The 16,376-nt window shown below is 35.3% G+C and overlaps 1 protein-coding gene across 1 annotated transcript in view; it reads left to right on the top strand.

Annotated features, from left to right (window-relative positions):
• The first annotated feature begins 5,305 nt into the window (after positions 1–5,305).
• Positions 5,306–16,376, top strand: part of LOC142349385 (protein SAND-like) — a 28,702-nt gene continuing 17,631 nt past the window's right edge. The window contains exons 1-2 of the mRNA XM_075400902.1: positions 5,306–5,574; positions 7,829–8,095. Coding sequence (XP_075257017.1) covers positions 5,387–5,574; positions 7,829–8,095 — 455 coding nt within the window. The 5' untranslated portion in view covers positions 5,306–5,386. The remainder of the gene's footprint in view (positions 5,575–7,828; positions 8,096–16,376) is intronic.

Genomic DNA, 16,376 nt, shown 5'->3' on the forward strand with positions numbered 1-16,376 from the left:
CTTATTTTAGTAGCACTTCAAATGCTAAAACTTGTGAACCTCTTGGGAGGTAGTGAAAGGTTGTTTTTAGTTGAGCTCAAATTGGTGCTCCACGAAGTTTAAAGCAATTATTGTAAAAGTGTTGATCTTTTAACGATTCGAAGAGTAGTATTAGTTTTCTATCGTTCTTTTAACGACTCCAAGAGGATTATGAAGACTCTACAGGTTTTTTGGCTGATGCTAGACTTTTCATGACTTGAACTTCTGACTATTGTTTTTGAGCATTGACTTCTTGTGTAGAACTTTGACTTCTGTTTTCAAACATTGGACTTTAACAGTTGCTTACTTTGTAATATATAGTAATTTGGAACTACTGGTAATAACAAAGGGGAAAAGCTCACGTCGAGATTTTTTGACACCTTATAAGTGTTCCTAACTATCTGACCTACACCCACCCCCCATCTAACCCCACCCCCCACTAACCCCACCTATCCACCTATCACCTATACCTACCCCCTCCTCCACCTACCTACGCCCTCCTCCCCCGACACACACAGACACACACACACACACTGAACCACATTCCTAACTAAAAAATGATTGTTTCCAACTATATATTGGAAAGTTTGTATTTCTTGTAAATATATATTGGAAAGTTTGTTTTTCTTGTAACTAAATGGTAATTGCACAACTATTGAGTTTTTTCGCACAACTATTCAATTTGTTTTTTTTTTGTTTTTTTCTAGCAATATTTGCGTTCATGCGGAGGTTTTTTATCATGCGCTGCGTTCAGTGAGTGACTTCTTAAGGAAAGTGTTTTTGACGGAAACCGTTCATATCGGTTTTTAGCCCTTTTTTTGTGCAATTGGTTGGCCAACAAATTTATGGCGCAAGTATATTTGACACGATTAATGTTACTGTAAGATTTGTAACAAGTTTTATCCTAAGGACAGAATGAATATCAATCATATTAATAATTATAGAACCAGTCTTAAATTAACGTTTGAAAAACTTGATACAGGTCTTTTGCAAGGCATAATTACTTTTTGTGACCATTTAAGAGCTATTTGTTAAATAACTGCAAACATAAACACGCAAAATTCTACTAAATTCTGCAATTTTTTTAAAGTTTGTTATTAAAAATTTTGTGTTAATTTTAAAGTTTTTTCTGCCCCAGGTTTTGATAATAGGTTACAGCATAGTTTCTATACATAATTTTTTGGTTAACTTTTATCACGAATTTGATCATTTTTTTCAAAAAACTTTTTTTTGGAGATTATTGTCATTTTTTGAGTTTTATAGCCCCAGACTCCAAGGAACTTGTGAGGTTTGATAATAGGTTACTGCCTAATGGTTTTTGAAAATGAAATGGTTTTCCAAATTTTGATATCACAAAGTTCAACATTTTTTGATAAGACGTGTTTTTTAAAAAAATGTCACTTCCAATAAATTATTTTTGGCTCGGGGGCAAGGAACCTCCTAAGTTTTGATAAACGATTGCTCCATTTTTTTAGTGGTAATGGAATGGTTGTTATCAGTTTAATGTCACAAATTTTAGCAGTTTTATTTATAAAACCTGCAAGTTTTTTTTGAAAATGCTTGTCCTTTTTGTTTTTTTTTATTCAAGCCCCAGAGGCCGGGGAACATCTAGTGCTTGATAATAGTTTAATGCATGATTGCTAGTGACAATGGAATTGTTTCAACTTCTTAATAGCATGCAAGTTTTCCTAAAATTTTTGTAATGTGCCTAGTTTGTTTTTTTTTGTTTTTGAGCCCTTGAAACTTTTTAGGCTTGATTTACAGTGACTGGATAGCCTTTATAGACAGTGATATGGTTCTGAAGAAAATTAATTGCTCAAATTATTGCAAGATTTCATTAAAATTTGCAATTGTTTTCACATTTTTTAATATTATTTTCTATTTTTATCGATCTTCAATAAACAATTTTTGTTTAGTTTTTTATTTTTTGCAGATGGGGCACGGATTTGAGGGGCATGCAAAGGGTTTTGAACATGATAATATTTTCATAAAAAAGCTAATTATGAAGAGATATTGGGTTTCAATATAAATTATAATGGGCTTCCAGATATAAAACCATATATAAATCATAGAACATTTAAAAGTGATTATGGATTATATATCCATGTTTGCTATTTTATATTTTTTTGGCCTAAGGCCGTAGTATTCAAGACGCGGATTTTCAAAAAAATAGAAAATTTGAATGATGTTGCTTGTTTTTCTTTAATTTTGTGAAAAAAATGTTTGGCTTACATTGTTGAATTTTTTCGCAGGTCAGATTTAGTAGTTCTAAGTTTTTCTATCAGTTCTTTGGATTTTATTCCAGGACTTGTCCTGCTATGTTGTTGAGTTCGCGCTACCTTCAACTAGGTTTTCCGTTTTAATTTACAAATTTCATTTTCGACTTCAGTTATATCTCGTACATTTTCAACTGAAAGTCTAAATTTCAATCAGCAATATAATACGGGAATGCGGCCACATTCTGAAGCAAAATGATTAGAATCGGGATTGTACGAATAAAGCCGGGGCACTAATACTTAATATTTAAAAACAATACATTGAGTTATTAACAATCTGCAAAGTATACTGCTCCTTGGAGTCAGCGGTAGAAACAGTGTTATCAGTTCCCTTTCGAACAGTTATATCGTGTCTCATAATTAAGAGAGTTTTGGAATATACGTTTTTTATGATGTTTATTTTTTGTTATATGTTTCTTTTTCCTCAATTTTTGCTCGGTTTGTATCGTTTTCTGTACGTCTATCAGGTTATAGGTTGTGTGTGAACAAATAATAACACCATAATTTCCTGAGAGCATATTTCGGATTCGCAACTTCTAGAGAACTCCAAACTGTTCATCAGATTCTGCTTTTTACAGTCCAAAGAGTATCGGTTGTTTTTGTGCTCTGTCTTTTTAAAATGGGATAAGCAGGTAAAGCTCAGCGGGCATCGGGTTTCATTAGATGCCCTTAGCTGGCTTTAGTAGTCCTTCAAATTCTTAGACTGGTGAACCTCCTGGGAGGGCCCTAATTCAAGTTAGAGGTCATTGTAGTTTTTTGTGCTCAAATTGGTGCAATTTGTCACGTTTTTGCTTCATTTTGAACTTTTCATTTGACCAGTCGTAAATTAACGTTTGTAAAATTTGATGCAGATCTTTTGCAAGGCTTAAGTACTTTTCGTGACCATTTTATGAGCTATATGTTTTAGTACTGTAAACATAGACACGCTACATTCTACTAAATATTGCATTTTGTCAAGTTTGTATTTAAAAATTTTATTATTTTTAAATTTTTTCCGCCCTGGTTGTGATAATAAGTTACGACATAGTTTCTATAGATAATTTTATGATTTTCAACATTTTATCGCAAATTTTACCATTTTTGATAAAACTTGCGAAACTTTTTCTGGAAGTTTTTGCCATTTTTTGAGTTTTTAGCCCCAGATTCTAAGGAACTTCTTCTAGGGTTTGGTAATAGGTTACTGTCTAATGGTTTTTGGAAATGAATTGGTTTATCCACATTTTAATATCACAAAATTTAGCAAAAACTTGAAGGAACATCATCTAAGTTTTCATAAAAGGTTGCTTCGTATTTTTTAGTGGTTATGAAATAGTTTTTATCACGAATTTTGGGAGTTATAAAAACTGCAAGTTATTTGAAAATGTTTGTCATTTTTGAGCTTTTCATGTCCCAGTGTCTGGAGAACCTCCTCTAGTGTTTGCTAATATCTTGCATGGTTGCTAGTGACAATGGAATTGTGTTTTCAACTTTTTAATAGCGCTTTTTGAGGGGCAGACAAAAATTGGTTTCGAACATTTCAGTACTGCGAAATTTTGAAAACTTTTTTTCGCAATTTTTGACTTTTTAAGGGGTTTGCATTTTCCTCCAGTTTAGTGGCCAAATAACGTGTTTGAAGCTTTGTGCTTGGGTTAATGGGTTTAATTTTTATTGGGTGAAAATTGGCCTTTAGGGTAAAAGCTTCAAGAGTTATAGCAATGATTTTTTTGGTTTAGGTTGTTTGATTGTTTTATTTTCTTCAATTTGGGGACTGTTCGCCTTTTTGGCTGCCATCGATCAATTGATCTGCCGGTCAGATGCAGTAGTTCTAAGTTTTTCACCCAATTTTTTGGATTGTATGTGAGGACAAGTCTTGCTATGTTTTATCCTTCTTGTTTGAATTCCATTTTCACTTAGTATTATGTACACATTAACAATTTATTCAGGTGGGTAGATGGGTCCAGCCTAAGCATCAATAGAGTGCACTCGTTTTTAAATCCATTATTGTCCGGGGAAATTTTAAAATATCTTTTTTCTTGATTCAATGTTTTTTGACATATATCAATCCTGGTTTCCCAAAGGTTGTTTTTAGATAATGATTTTTCTGCAGTGGATTAGAAAATTACCTTTTTATTGAAACTTTTGATTTTAACGTCACGAAGAACTTGATCTATTAGCCCACAGGCTGGTAAACAGGCTCCCTTGTTCTTCCATAGGAAGCCGCTAAGACCTGAAGATATACACAATTTTTCATAAGACTACAAAACGAACGGCAAATAATGACGAAAATAACTTTATTTTGTAAATAAGAATTTTCAATAGTTGAAAATATCATGAGCTTTAGACTAAAAAATCCAGGTAGGTTTTCGTGAAATGTTTTAGGAAGTGAATTGAACCTGTCATTGTAGGTCCTGATTCGAATTGCTCTGTTCTGTAATTAACATAAAAAATCAAAAACGAAAATTCTTTTAAAGGCGACTGATGTAAATCCGAATTATTTTTGGACCGTGATAAACAAAATGGCATTGCTATTGCTGTTCTTCCACTAGGTAATAATTGTTCCTAATATTATGGATATGGATAATCTGACGGAGAAAGTTAATATATCAGAAATAAATTATGCATTTTGGATATTATCGATTTAAATTAATTAGCAAAAAAAACCGGTAACATTTTTATTCAAGGACACACGAAGGAAGCGCAACTACCTCTTTTGAGTTAACGATGATTGTGTCAGCAGTTTTTAGGTGTGTTAAATTTAAACAAAGTGCACTAAAGAAGTTTATTTCATGCCATTTTTGATGTTATGAAAATTATAGCAAAAATTCTAACCTAAAAATTAGAGAAATTGTTAGGAATCAATTTCGGATATTCATACTTAAATTTTTAAGTTTTAGCATTATTAAATTTTTTTCGAAATTGTTTGTTTTTGCTATTATAATTTTGTCATTTGTCCTCGTTGCCTTGAGAACGAAAATTAAGATTACTAGCACGCCTTCGTGTTACTTTTGTTTTGCATCTTAGCTGCAGGAGGAGAAGGCTGCCACTTTCTAGGATGCTTTTCAGATATGAATGAAGATGGAATAAGTTTTCATAGCATCTAGACCTGTGATCCAATGACAACCGCGCCTGTCGCGAACACAGTGGGGGGAGCCAATGAGGAGGTCGAGGAGTCCATTTCATCCGAGCAGGACTTTGTACACGTTTCGCCACATTATGTTGCTTCAATATCATCTGAAGCTAACTTCTCCGAATCCGATAGCGGAGATTTTGGAGGCGAAAGCGAGATCAGCGAGAGCTTAAGGTCGGAGATCTAGAACCTTGTACCTTGGCACAAAATATGTCTTTTTACCAGTGCGAGAAATTTAATGCTTGTTTTGACACCTATTACAGCTGGGTTGTTTTCTGTTAATTCTGATTGATCGACCGATTTATTTGCCGTCAAAGTCTGTACGTGATATAATTGGAAAGACCACCAATTTGCTGATATTATAGTTTTTCGAATTTCACTTTGATGAATGATCAAGGGTGAAACTTTTCGCTGTTTAAACTATTTGGGAACTAAATAAAGCTGTTTCTGCTATTTTGTCGAATAAATTCTACGAACGCGCCTGAACAATTCAAAATTAGAATATCAAGACCAACTTTGGAATGTATTCGATTGTTCGTCAATGCATACAAAAATGGAATAAGTCACCACAGTGGCTTCGGTTGGCAAAAAATAAAAACGTTTTTAAGAAAACGTTGAATGATTTTTTGCTCTCAAACATGAAAAAAATCCTTTGAGTAGTAACGTAGGAGCTTTTAAAAGTTTTTTTTATCTTAAGGAAGAAAACAATCAGAAGAAATTTTATTTTATATTGTGATTCTTCAAGAAAATTGATTGATGTGTATTATTTTGTTTGAATGATTTGAAGTAATTTTTGTTTCAAATATATTTAACCACATGGTTATAATTTTAATTTACTTGTTGCAAAAAAAGGAATTTTAGGATAAAAGAAGTTGAAGCTTCTATTTCTCCGTAGGTTTCTTTGAATTTAAAATTATTTTAGTAATTATTTTAGTCCTGTCCTTCGTGTTATTTTAATACCGATTTGTCGTCTAAATGACGAATTTTCGTGACTTTTTGTCTTCATAAACAGGATCCCGAAGGTGTTATCTCACTGAGTAGTCCTTATACAGCCAGCTTGCTGGTATCTATGTATGAGATTCACCAAAACTGCTAATAGGATATAATTAATAGCTCTCAAATAAAGTTTTTAGCAATTATATTAGTCATGTGGTCTTTTTATGCAATTTTTTGCTTGACCGGTTTTTCTTCTGACCTATTTGACTTTTCGTCCTCAAAAAATGGGGATAAACAGGTAGCGCTGGGAGAGTATTGAGTGGCCGAGCAGCTTTCTTAGAGCCTTACGGCTTGCTAGTCTCTCAGTATGAGATACATCGAAACTGTTTGAGGAGAAAATTTCACGGTGTGAAGGCCTGCTCTTGACCCCCGTCGCTTGACCATCCCAGCCCCACTCAGTTCATCTCCCCAACCCCGCTCAATCCCCCCTCAACCCCGCTCACCCCTCCGCCCTCAATGCCAGCATCTCTAAGCCCCAGCTGGGTACTACCAAAGCCAACTGATCGGCGGTCGCTTGCCAACCGATCGCCGTCCGGAGTGCAATCCGCCCGACGTTAGTCGGTTATATTTAGTTCATGATGTTAAGTGCAATTCTTCGAGTTTGGTACCACTCTATTTATCTCCCTCCATATATACACACACTCCAACACCTACCCCTTTCCACTACTCCCCATCGAATTGTGCTTAAGCTAGCGAGTACTAAAAGCAATCCCTCGTCAGTCGTTTGAGAGCAGTTCCCCCGACGTGAATTTTACACTTCCGTGAATATTTGACGTCGGACAAGATTTTTTCCTGACATGAATTTTTATTAACTAAGCATTTTTTGTCGTTTAGTCGGTAAGGTTTTTTCGAAGGGATCCTGTGATTGTACACAACGTTGGAATTAAAAATATTTTTTGTGCTCTATTCTATTTAGGAAAAATTTAGGAGAACTAGATGAATCAATCAATTTGTCAAATGATTAACTAAGGATAATATCTTGGATAATTTTTAAGTTGTCTAATTCTGTATCATTTAACGGTTCGAAACGTTATGTGCGAACGGACATTACCCATTCTTTTTACGTTTTAAAATTGCTCTTGAAATTAGACTGTGTATAAATGGAGGCAGGGATTCTGTGATTGTACACAACGTTGGAATTAAAAATATTTTTTGTGCTCTATTCCATTTAGGAAAAATTTAGGAGAACTAGATGAATCAATTTGTCAAATGATTAACTAAGGATAATATCTTGGATAATTTTTAAGTTGTCTAATTCTGTATCATTTAACGGTTCGAAACGTTATGTGCGAACGGACATTACCCATTCTTTTTACGGTTTAAAATTGCTCTTGAAATTAGACTGTGTATAAATAGAGGCAGACTGAAATGCAGGCAAATTAGGATGGTTCCGAAATATGTATGTCCCCATATGTAAAGAATTCATTTCCAGGTCGCCATTGAGAAGACACCCATCGGGTTTAACAGTGAAAGAGATTCAGAAGCGAGGTGGACTCCAGTGCTCTACCGAGTATGACTCGAGCCACTCTTTGGGCAGCAGTCTCGAGGGCTCAGTGTATAACACGGCGCCTGAGATCACACCCTCATCTTCGATGGTTCACAGGGGCACTATCCTGCCCGAGAGTAATGAGGAAGAACTGAGTGCAATCAAAGCCAGGTCCATCCTAAAGGAGCAAAAGAAACATATGTTCATCCTTAGGTGAGTCCACGATGCAAAAAGTTGACTTCTGGTCACACTATAAGAGGCGAACTTTCTAGAAAAGAATATAGCCGGTTTTACCAGCTACTGGTTAGTGGAATCTGATGTAATTAAGGCACTGATACTTAACTCAGACGTGTTGCATGAATGATAGCTAGTCTCACAACAAAAACAGAAGTCAAAATGCTGTCGAATGAAACCTATCTGAGCAAGTCTCGAATTGTTCACCCTCAAAAGTCTGTAGAATAAAAACCGACGTTCTGATATCTATCGCTGCTGTCTAGAAAAGGGAAGCGTCACCACGGACAGATTAAACATTCCGAAAATGGATATTTTAATTTAAAATGAAATAATTCTTCAAAGCTGATGAAGATGAGCGTTCCTATTGTTCACGTGTTGTTTGTTAACTTATGCACCTGGCTTGTGAGTTATTAGTTTTTTCCTTTTGCATGCTATACTACCTTACACCACTGAAATGTAGCAGCTAACATGGTGTCAGTCATGTCGTTAGACCTTGAACAAACTTTTGATTATCGATTGGAATTTACCAAACTTGTGAAATAACTCAATATTGACTTAAAGTTCTAATATTTGTTTAATAAGCCTCATCATCACACGAGAAAATTGTTTCTTTATAATCAGTTGAATTAAAGTATTGGAAAAACTTACTTATAATAGATTTAACAGTAGATTGAAGAAGATTGTCGCCCAGCTCTGAAGATCCGCGCGAAGATCCTGAAACCTTAATAAAATATTTTAAGGGGTGCAAAAACACATAAGCATGCAACAATACTAATTTTATTAAATACGTTAGTTGGTGACAGAAAACGGAAAGACAATCTCACCTTCACGAACTCTATCGTTTTTTTTGATGACATGGAGTTGTTTTCCATCCGAAGCACTTAGACGAAGAAGAGCTGAAAAACAAATCGCCGGCAGAACCTGTTCGACAAGTCAGCACTTAGAAGACAACTTAACCTACTATCCCGACCATCAAACAAAAGACGAAATCATCCAATTTTCTGCACATCATTAATGCCTCAGGGTCATCTCTTCAAGGGTTCGTTAAAACATTCAAATTTTCTGCAGTAAATTTTAAAATGCCTTATATTTGATGAACGCTCAATCAAACAATCATTATGAATTTGATATCAATTTTAACTGAAATCATTTTGAATGGAGCGCGATGAATGATGAATTTTATATTGAAGTCTTAGATTTTTTGCTCATTCTCTAGTTCATCTTATCATCAATTGCAACTTAACGGTAACTGCCGAAATCTTTACGTTATTTTTATCTGAACGTCCTTCAAGAAGTCTAAAACTTAAGAATGGCACAACCGAACATTAGTCTTAAAGCTTATGGTGGAACTGAGAAAGAAAGTTTTCATGAGTTTGAGAGGCTGCTAAGAAGCATTATAGGCGTCGCAGCCATTGACGCAGGACAGCAAGCCAACTTCTTATCTTTACATTTGAAAGACGCAGCACTTAGATATTTTCAGACTTTAGATGCAGCAACGAGAGCAGATTTAGACTTAAGCTTGACAGCACTGAGGAATCATTTTTGTAATCCTCAATTACAAGAATTACATGTCATTAAGCTTGAAAGCATCAAGTTTGATACTAAAACTGACACACCTGAGAATTTCTTAGTTACCTTGCAAAATATGGCGCTGAGAGCGTATCCGGATCCAACACCAGCTGTTGTTCCTCCAGCCGATCCAGCACTTGATGCAATGATGAGAGAGATCGAATAGAAGCAGCGAATGCCGAGAATGCACAAAACTTACTTTTTGCACAAAGAGAACGTGAGCATCAAATTAAGCGCTACTTCAAAAAATGTATGCCGAGTTGGCTCAGAGCCAAGTTGCTAGAACAACCTGAAACTACAACTGTTGAAGACTTATGTCTATTAGCTCGAAAACAGCTAACTATTCATAATCTCTGTAAAATTGACGATTATGGAGAGGGAGTTTTCAGTGAAATGAGTAGCACCATTTCTGAAAACCTAGTTACAGCACTCTCAAAGCTAACACAAACTCAGGAGTCGATGGAAAACAAAGTAAATGCCTTAACAAAGCAGTTTGAGGAGCAAATACAAGTAAGAGAGCAACAGAGTTCAGGTTCAGGTAGCTCATATAATAACAGAGGTTCAAGAGGTAGATACAGAGGAAATCGAGGTTATAGAGGAAGATATAACTATCGAGGTAAAAATTATAGAGGACAAGGAAGCTATAATTATCAGAATAACTACCCTACACAACAGTTTGTCCCAGCACAGTTTCAGAGTGACGAAAACAGTCAAAACTATAACGCGCAGGCTGAAACACAACCCTCCATACAAATTACTCCACCCGAACCTCAAAACCATATTGTTACAACACAGTATACACAGGTGTTTTGCTATAAGTGTGGTTATCCTAATCATCTAGCAAGTCAATGTTCACTAGGAAGAGGAGGAAGACGTCGAGGCGGAAGTAATTTTCCATTTCAAAAAGCGCCAAAAAACTATTAAAGCCACAAGTTCCGCATAAGTCCAATTATCATTGTAATAGCTTAGAAAATTCATGTTTAGAATATAGAAAAAATTTCATTAATGAACAATTAACTGTAGAGGAAAATCAAAGTGAAGACGCTGATTTTTGCGCAGTTATACCTCTCGAAGGAGATGTCTTGAGTTACATTAAGTTAGATTTTGGCAAAAATTACAAAAGAAGAGCTCTCATTGATACTGGCTCTTGCGCAAATGCGATTTCTAAAAGTCTGTTAGGTGATCTTGAAAACAAGCAGATAAAAGTTGAATTTGAAAATCCTGATTACACAGTTGTTAAACTTGCCTCAGGGGCACCAGTTAGAGTTAACCAACAAGCTAAAATAGAATTTAGTTTAGGAGATCATCATTTCAATGATTCATTCCTTATTTTGCCAAAAATGAATAACATTATACTGGGCAACTCCTTTTTTCGAAAGCACTCTATTGATATAAGCCCGTCAAACAATCTGATTAAATTGCCCAACATGACGTATCACCTAAATGAAATAAAACCGAAAAACAAACCCCGGAAAATTTTGAAAAAACTGAAAAAATTATCTGTTTTTGCAAACAAAAAACCAGTTTTGAAAGCAAAAACGCAGTCAATAATTGAGTGCTACATTCCTGATCAAAATGACTTGAGCCTTACAAACTGTAGTGGTGTAGTTATTCCTAACAGAAAGTTTGAAGAGAGTACAGAAATAGTGCTCTCATCATCATTGAGTACAGTTGACGAAACAGGAAAAATTTATATTTCAGCCATTAACCCTACGGATCATCAAATCACTGTTTCATACAATACAATAATAGCGAGTTTTGAAATTCTCAACCCAACTCAAGCTGAAAAACTGATTCAAATTGATCCGCAGCTTTTAGCTCTTGCGAAAATGAGAGATCATGAAAACATAGCAGCTGAACTAAATCAATTGATTCAGGATAAAAATTTCAATCAATCGAATGAACGTCCAAAACCAGAATACGAAAAACTATGGTTTCCAACTCCTGAAACCTGTCCTAACCCTGAAATGTTGTCCCCACTTGAACGTGAAATTTTTGATCAAATCCAAAATTTTCAAATGTTAGAAAAAATTGATCCTAAAGCAAGCAGTGAATACAGAGCACAATTCCTTCAACAATTCTCCTGGGAAAATTCCGTCCTTGAAAGGGACCAAAAATTGCAAGTTGAGGAGTTATTAGTGGAATTTTCTGACATATTTGCGAAACATCGATTTGATGTTGGTTTTAACACCGAACTCAAGATAAAGTTAACACCAGAACATGAACTTCCTGTTTACGTCCAAAGTCCACAAACGCCCATTCATTTGCGTGATGAACTTTTTGTTGAACTTGCTTTAATGCATTATTATAATTTAATAACAACCTTGTCACATTCAAAATACAGTAGTCCAATATTTGCTCAACGAAAAGAATCTGGTAGATTGCGAATTTTAATTGACTTAAGGCGTATAAACCATCTATTAAGAAATGATTACATAAATAGTAATTTTCCAATTTCAAATATGAGTGACGCATCAAACCATTTTGCTGGCAAAACACTGATAAACAAATTTGATTGCTCACAAGCATACCATTGTGTACAAATGGCCGATGATCGCTCAGTTCAATTATTGGCATTTAACTTTGCCTCCCGCACTTATGCCTATAAATGTCTAGCTCAAGGTCTAAGCAAATCAGTGACAGGATTTAGTGCCTTCATTCGCCACTATTTAGATCCATGCTTAGCAGCTAACATTTGTACGCAGTACATGGATGACATAGGCAGTGCCGTGAAAAACTTCGATGAGCTCATACCAAACCTAAGAAAAATTTTTGAGTGCATAAGGAGATCAGGATTGAAACTATCTCCCGGTAAATGCGAAATTGGCACACACAAAATCAAATTCCTTGGAAACTACATCACACCCGATGGAGTATCAACTGAAAATTCAAAAATAGAAAAATTCCTTGAAAACTTGAAAATGCCTCAAACAGTCAAACAAGTAAAGCGTCTGGTAGGATTCCTTCAATTTTGGCGTGACTTCATTCCAAACCTAGCTCAAAAATTGATGCCTTTCTATGAATTAATACGAAAAGACCAACAACAGATGATAACTGAAAGACATGAAAAAAATCTTGAAATTTTGAAAAATGATTTGGTGAAAGCAACTAGCCTGACTTTACGCTTAGCGAAACCTGGTCTACAGTATGTCTTGCTGTGCGATGCAAGCTACTATGGAACTGGTTTTGTTCTTATGATTGAAGATTACATCAAAACTCAAAACAAAAAGAAAAGTTATGCTCCGGTTGCCTTTGGCTCCAGACTATTTAATGCATCACAATTTAAATTTTCAGTTTATTATAAGGAGTTTCTTGGACTATATTTTGCTCTAGATCATTTCTCTCATTTTATTTGGGGAACAGAAAAACCAGTTATCGTTCTTACAGATAACAAAAGCTTAACTCAATTTTTCCAAGCAAAAACTATTCCACCATCGCTTTGGAATTGCTTGGACCGGCTATTGTCATATAACTTGGTAATTGCTCATATACCAGGTCGTGCAAACTACGCAGCTGATTTTTTATCACGTGTACAAAGTGATCTGTCAACAACCTTGGAGTTAAAATTGACAGATAGAATTCCAGTACGTGAGATTGAAATAGAATCAATAGCTAAAACTCCGGATGCATCGCTAAGCTCAGTTGACAATATTGAGAAAATGTTTGATCAGCAAATATCTGCAATTGATGAAAACACAATCAACAAATTAAAACAAAGTGGACTCAGCATTGACATTTTAGAACAAATAGAAAATCACAGATATTTGAACAATGCAAACAATGATGAAGTTCATGGACTAATACGCCTAATAAGCAAAACTTGTCAAATAAATGAAATTTTGATGTTAGACCCGAAAGATTATTTGAGCGACCTTGTGGAAAGAACGGATCATTTAAGTTTGAAAGACGAACAACAAAAGGATGAGATAATAAAAAGAGTAATTTCATGGAAAACTCAGGAACGAGTTGAAGATCTAACCTATGCATCGTTTCAACTGAAAAAGTATGGAAAGCAGTTTAATAGGTTGGTACTTCAAAACGGAGTTCTTTTCAGAAAATTTTTTGACGACACAGGAAAAATCAAAACTCTACAATTTTGTCTCCCAAAACATCTATGGAGAGAAGTAGTTTATAGGCTACATAATTCAAAGCTAGCAGGACATGTGGGCATTGCAAAAACAGTGCAAGAGTTCAGAAAAAGGTTTTACTTTCCCGGCTTCACAGAATATTTGATCATGATGGTAAAAAACTGTCTTACATGTATTCAAACAAAAGCAATTTCAAACAGAGCACTTAGAACTTTTCTCCAGCCAGTTTCATCTCTGCAGTCCTTTCCTGGAGATATGATGCAAATCGATCTCGTGGGACCATTTAAGTCACCAGTTTACAAGTACGCGTTAACAGGCATTGATGTTTTCTAAATATTTATTTGCAAAACCACTAACAGGAGCAAGTGCACAAAAGGTAGCAACTGAATTAGCAACGATTTTCTTCACACATAGTTACATTCCACATACGATTGTTTCAGATCTCGGAACAAATTTTGTGTCTGAATTAATGCATGAACTTTGCAAATTGTTAGAAATCAAGCTAAAACATGCTACATTAAAACACGCTCAAACAGTAGGGGTTGTGGAAAGATCACCTGCAGCACTAAAAAGAATTTTAAAGCTAAACACAGATGAACAATGGTCAAACTGGCATCTCTACGTACCATTAGCCACCTTCATTCACAACACATCATATTATTCTTCAATAGGCTGCACACCAACTGCTATTTTTCATGGACGAGAGCCCATTAAACCACTTGACATCCGATTTAATAATAAAAACATCCAACTAATGGATCCAAAATCCGATTTTGTGACAGAGTTGCAAGATGCCATGCAAATATTATTTTCACAAAACAAATGCAAACTAGTGGAAGCTTATCACAAGTTCAGAAAGTACTATGATGAAAAAGCGTACGCAAATCCTTTGCAGGAACACAGTTACTGTCTTTTACTCAACCCAAAACTTTCTCATCAGTCAGACTTTGGAAGCAAATCAATGCAAATATGGTTACCGTTGTATCGAGTTGAAAGAGTTTTAACCAATTCGAACTATCTGATCAGAAAAATAGGCACGAATTTTACACAATGTGTACATAGGGTTCGACTACGAACCTATGAATCAAGCGAACCACCTATTGACATTCAGGACGTGAGTGAGGAAAAATTTACACAAGATCTTAGTTTAGGAAAATACAGACAGGAGCCCGAACTATTCGACAACGAAATACCAAACTTGTTGAATCATAACCTAGACCAGCTCCAGTTGCACCTGCAGCAGCCCCAATTGAAGTTGTGGAACACCCACAGCCAGTCCAAAATGACCAAGTACACGAACCAGAGAACATTTTACCCAACGTAGTCTTTCCCTTTATTGAGTTTCCGGAAATCGAAAGGCAGAGACCAAGTAGAGACAATACAAACAATCTGGCATTTAATGAAAACGCTAATGAACAGACAAATAATTTTCCCAATGAAACTAGAAAAACCGCTCCTACGCCGAGACATTCTGCCGAGACATTCTCAAAACAAACATGTCCAGTTTAGCCCGACATCTCAGATACCTGCTCCTGAAAAACAAACAAGAGCTAAACCTAGACAGTTCGTAACGATAGATGGAAAAATCCTTACTCCAATTAACTTAAGCCCAGGAGCTAAGAAAGACAACATTAAAAAATCCTATAGAAGCAACATGGAGAGAACCATTTTCACCCAGGAGCAGGACCATCTAGAGCCACCAAAATGGATCAAAAACGAAGTGAAGAAGTTAAAAACACTAGGCAAGATACAGAGAAAGATCAAGCCCAAAGTTCAAGCACAGTAAAACCAATCGCAAAAGTTGTATCTCGATTGAGAGGCAAGAAAGGTGGTGTTAATTCAATAGAAAATCAAAACCTTAGAGTTTTCTTTAGCCAGTCTAGCCTCTCCAGCTTTGAGAACTCAATAGTACAATTTTTTGATAATCGCGTTAAGGATCTGAGCTTTGAAAAACTTGGAATCCTAATAAGTGAGAAAGAGAGAGAATTAATTAGGAAAACTGACATGCTCAACGATACAGTTGTATCAATTTGGGACTCAATTCGAAATCGTTATATCTACATGCTCAATGTAGATACTCTTGAATCGAGACCAATTTACCAGTCTATTAGGATGTGTCTCGATAACCTGAAAAAAGTAGTAGAGAAAAACAATGATGAAGTTATAGCAATCCCAAAATCAGAAATAAACTCAAAAGAATTTAGTTGGCCTACTCTGCTTCGAATAGTAGTGAATGTTTTTCACCTCAGCAAATTGGATCTAATTTTCATCGTTTAAAAAAAAACAGAAAAAAAAACAAAAAAGAAAAAAACAAAAAAAAAAATATATTATTGCACTAGAAACTCATCAAAATCACTTCATTCAATTACTCTATCAAATGGACAGTAGCAAATCTAGCTATCGAAAACAGATTGAATCGATGATCACAAAAATAACAACAGAAAACTAATCGAATGTCATAAATTACATGTATTAAGATAAGTTATAGACTCAATGTGCCACAAAAAAAAAATTGTAAAAGACTTTCTACAATTTTTAGCTAGCGATTGCCATTTCCTTTGACAAGGAAGCCACTCAAGAATTTTGCTCACCCAATTCACAAA

The sequence above is a fragment of the Convolutriloba macropyga genome, chromosome 1 (genome assembly GCF_964194025.1).
Source record: "Convolutriloba macropyga chromosome 1, txConMacr16.3, whole genome shotgun sequence".
Taxonomy (NCBI): Eukaryota; Metazoa; Xenacoelomorpha; order Acoela; family Convolutidae; genus Convolutriloba; species Convolutriloba macropyga.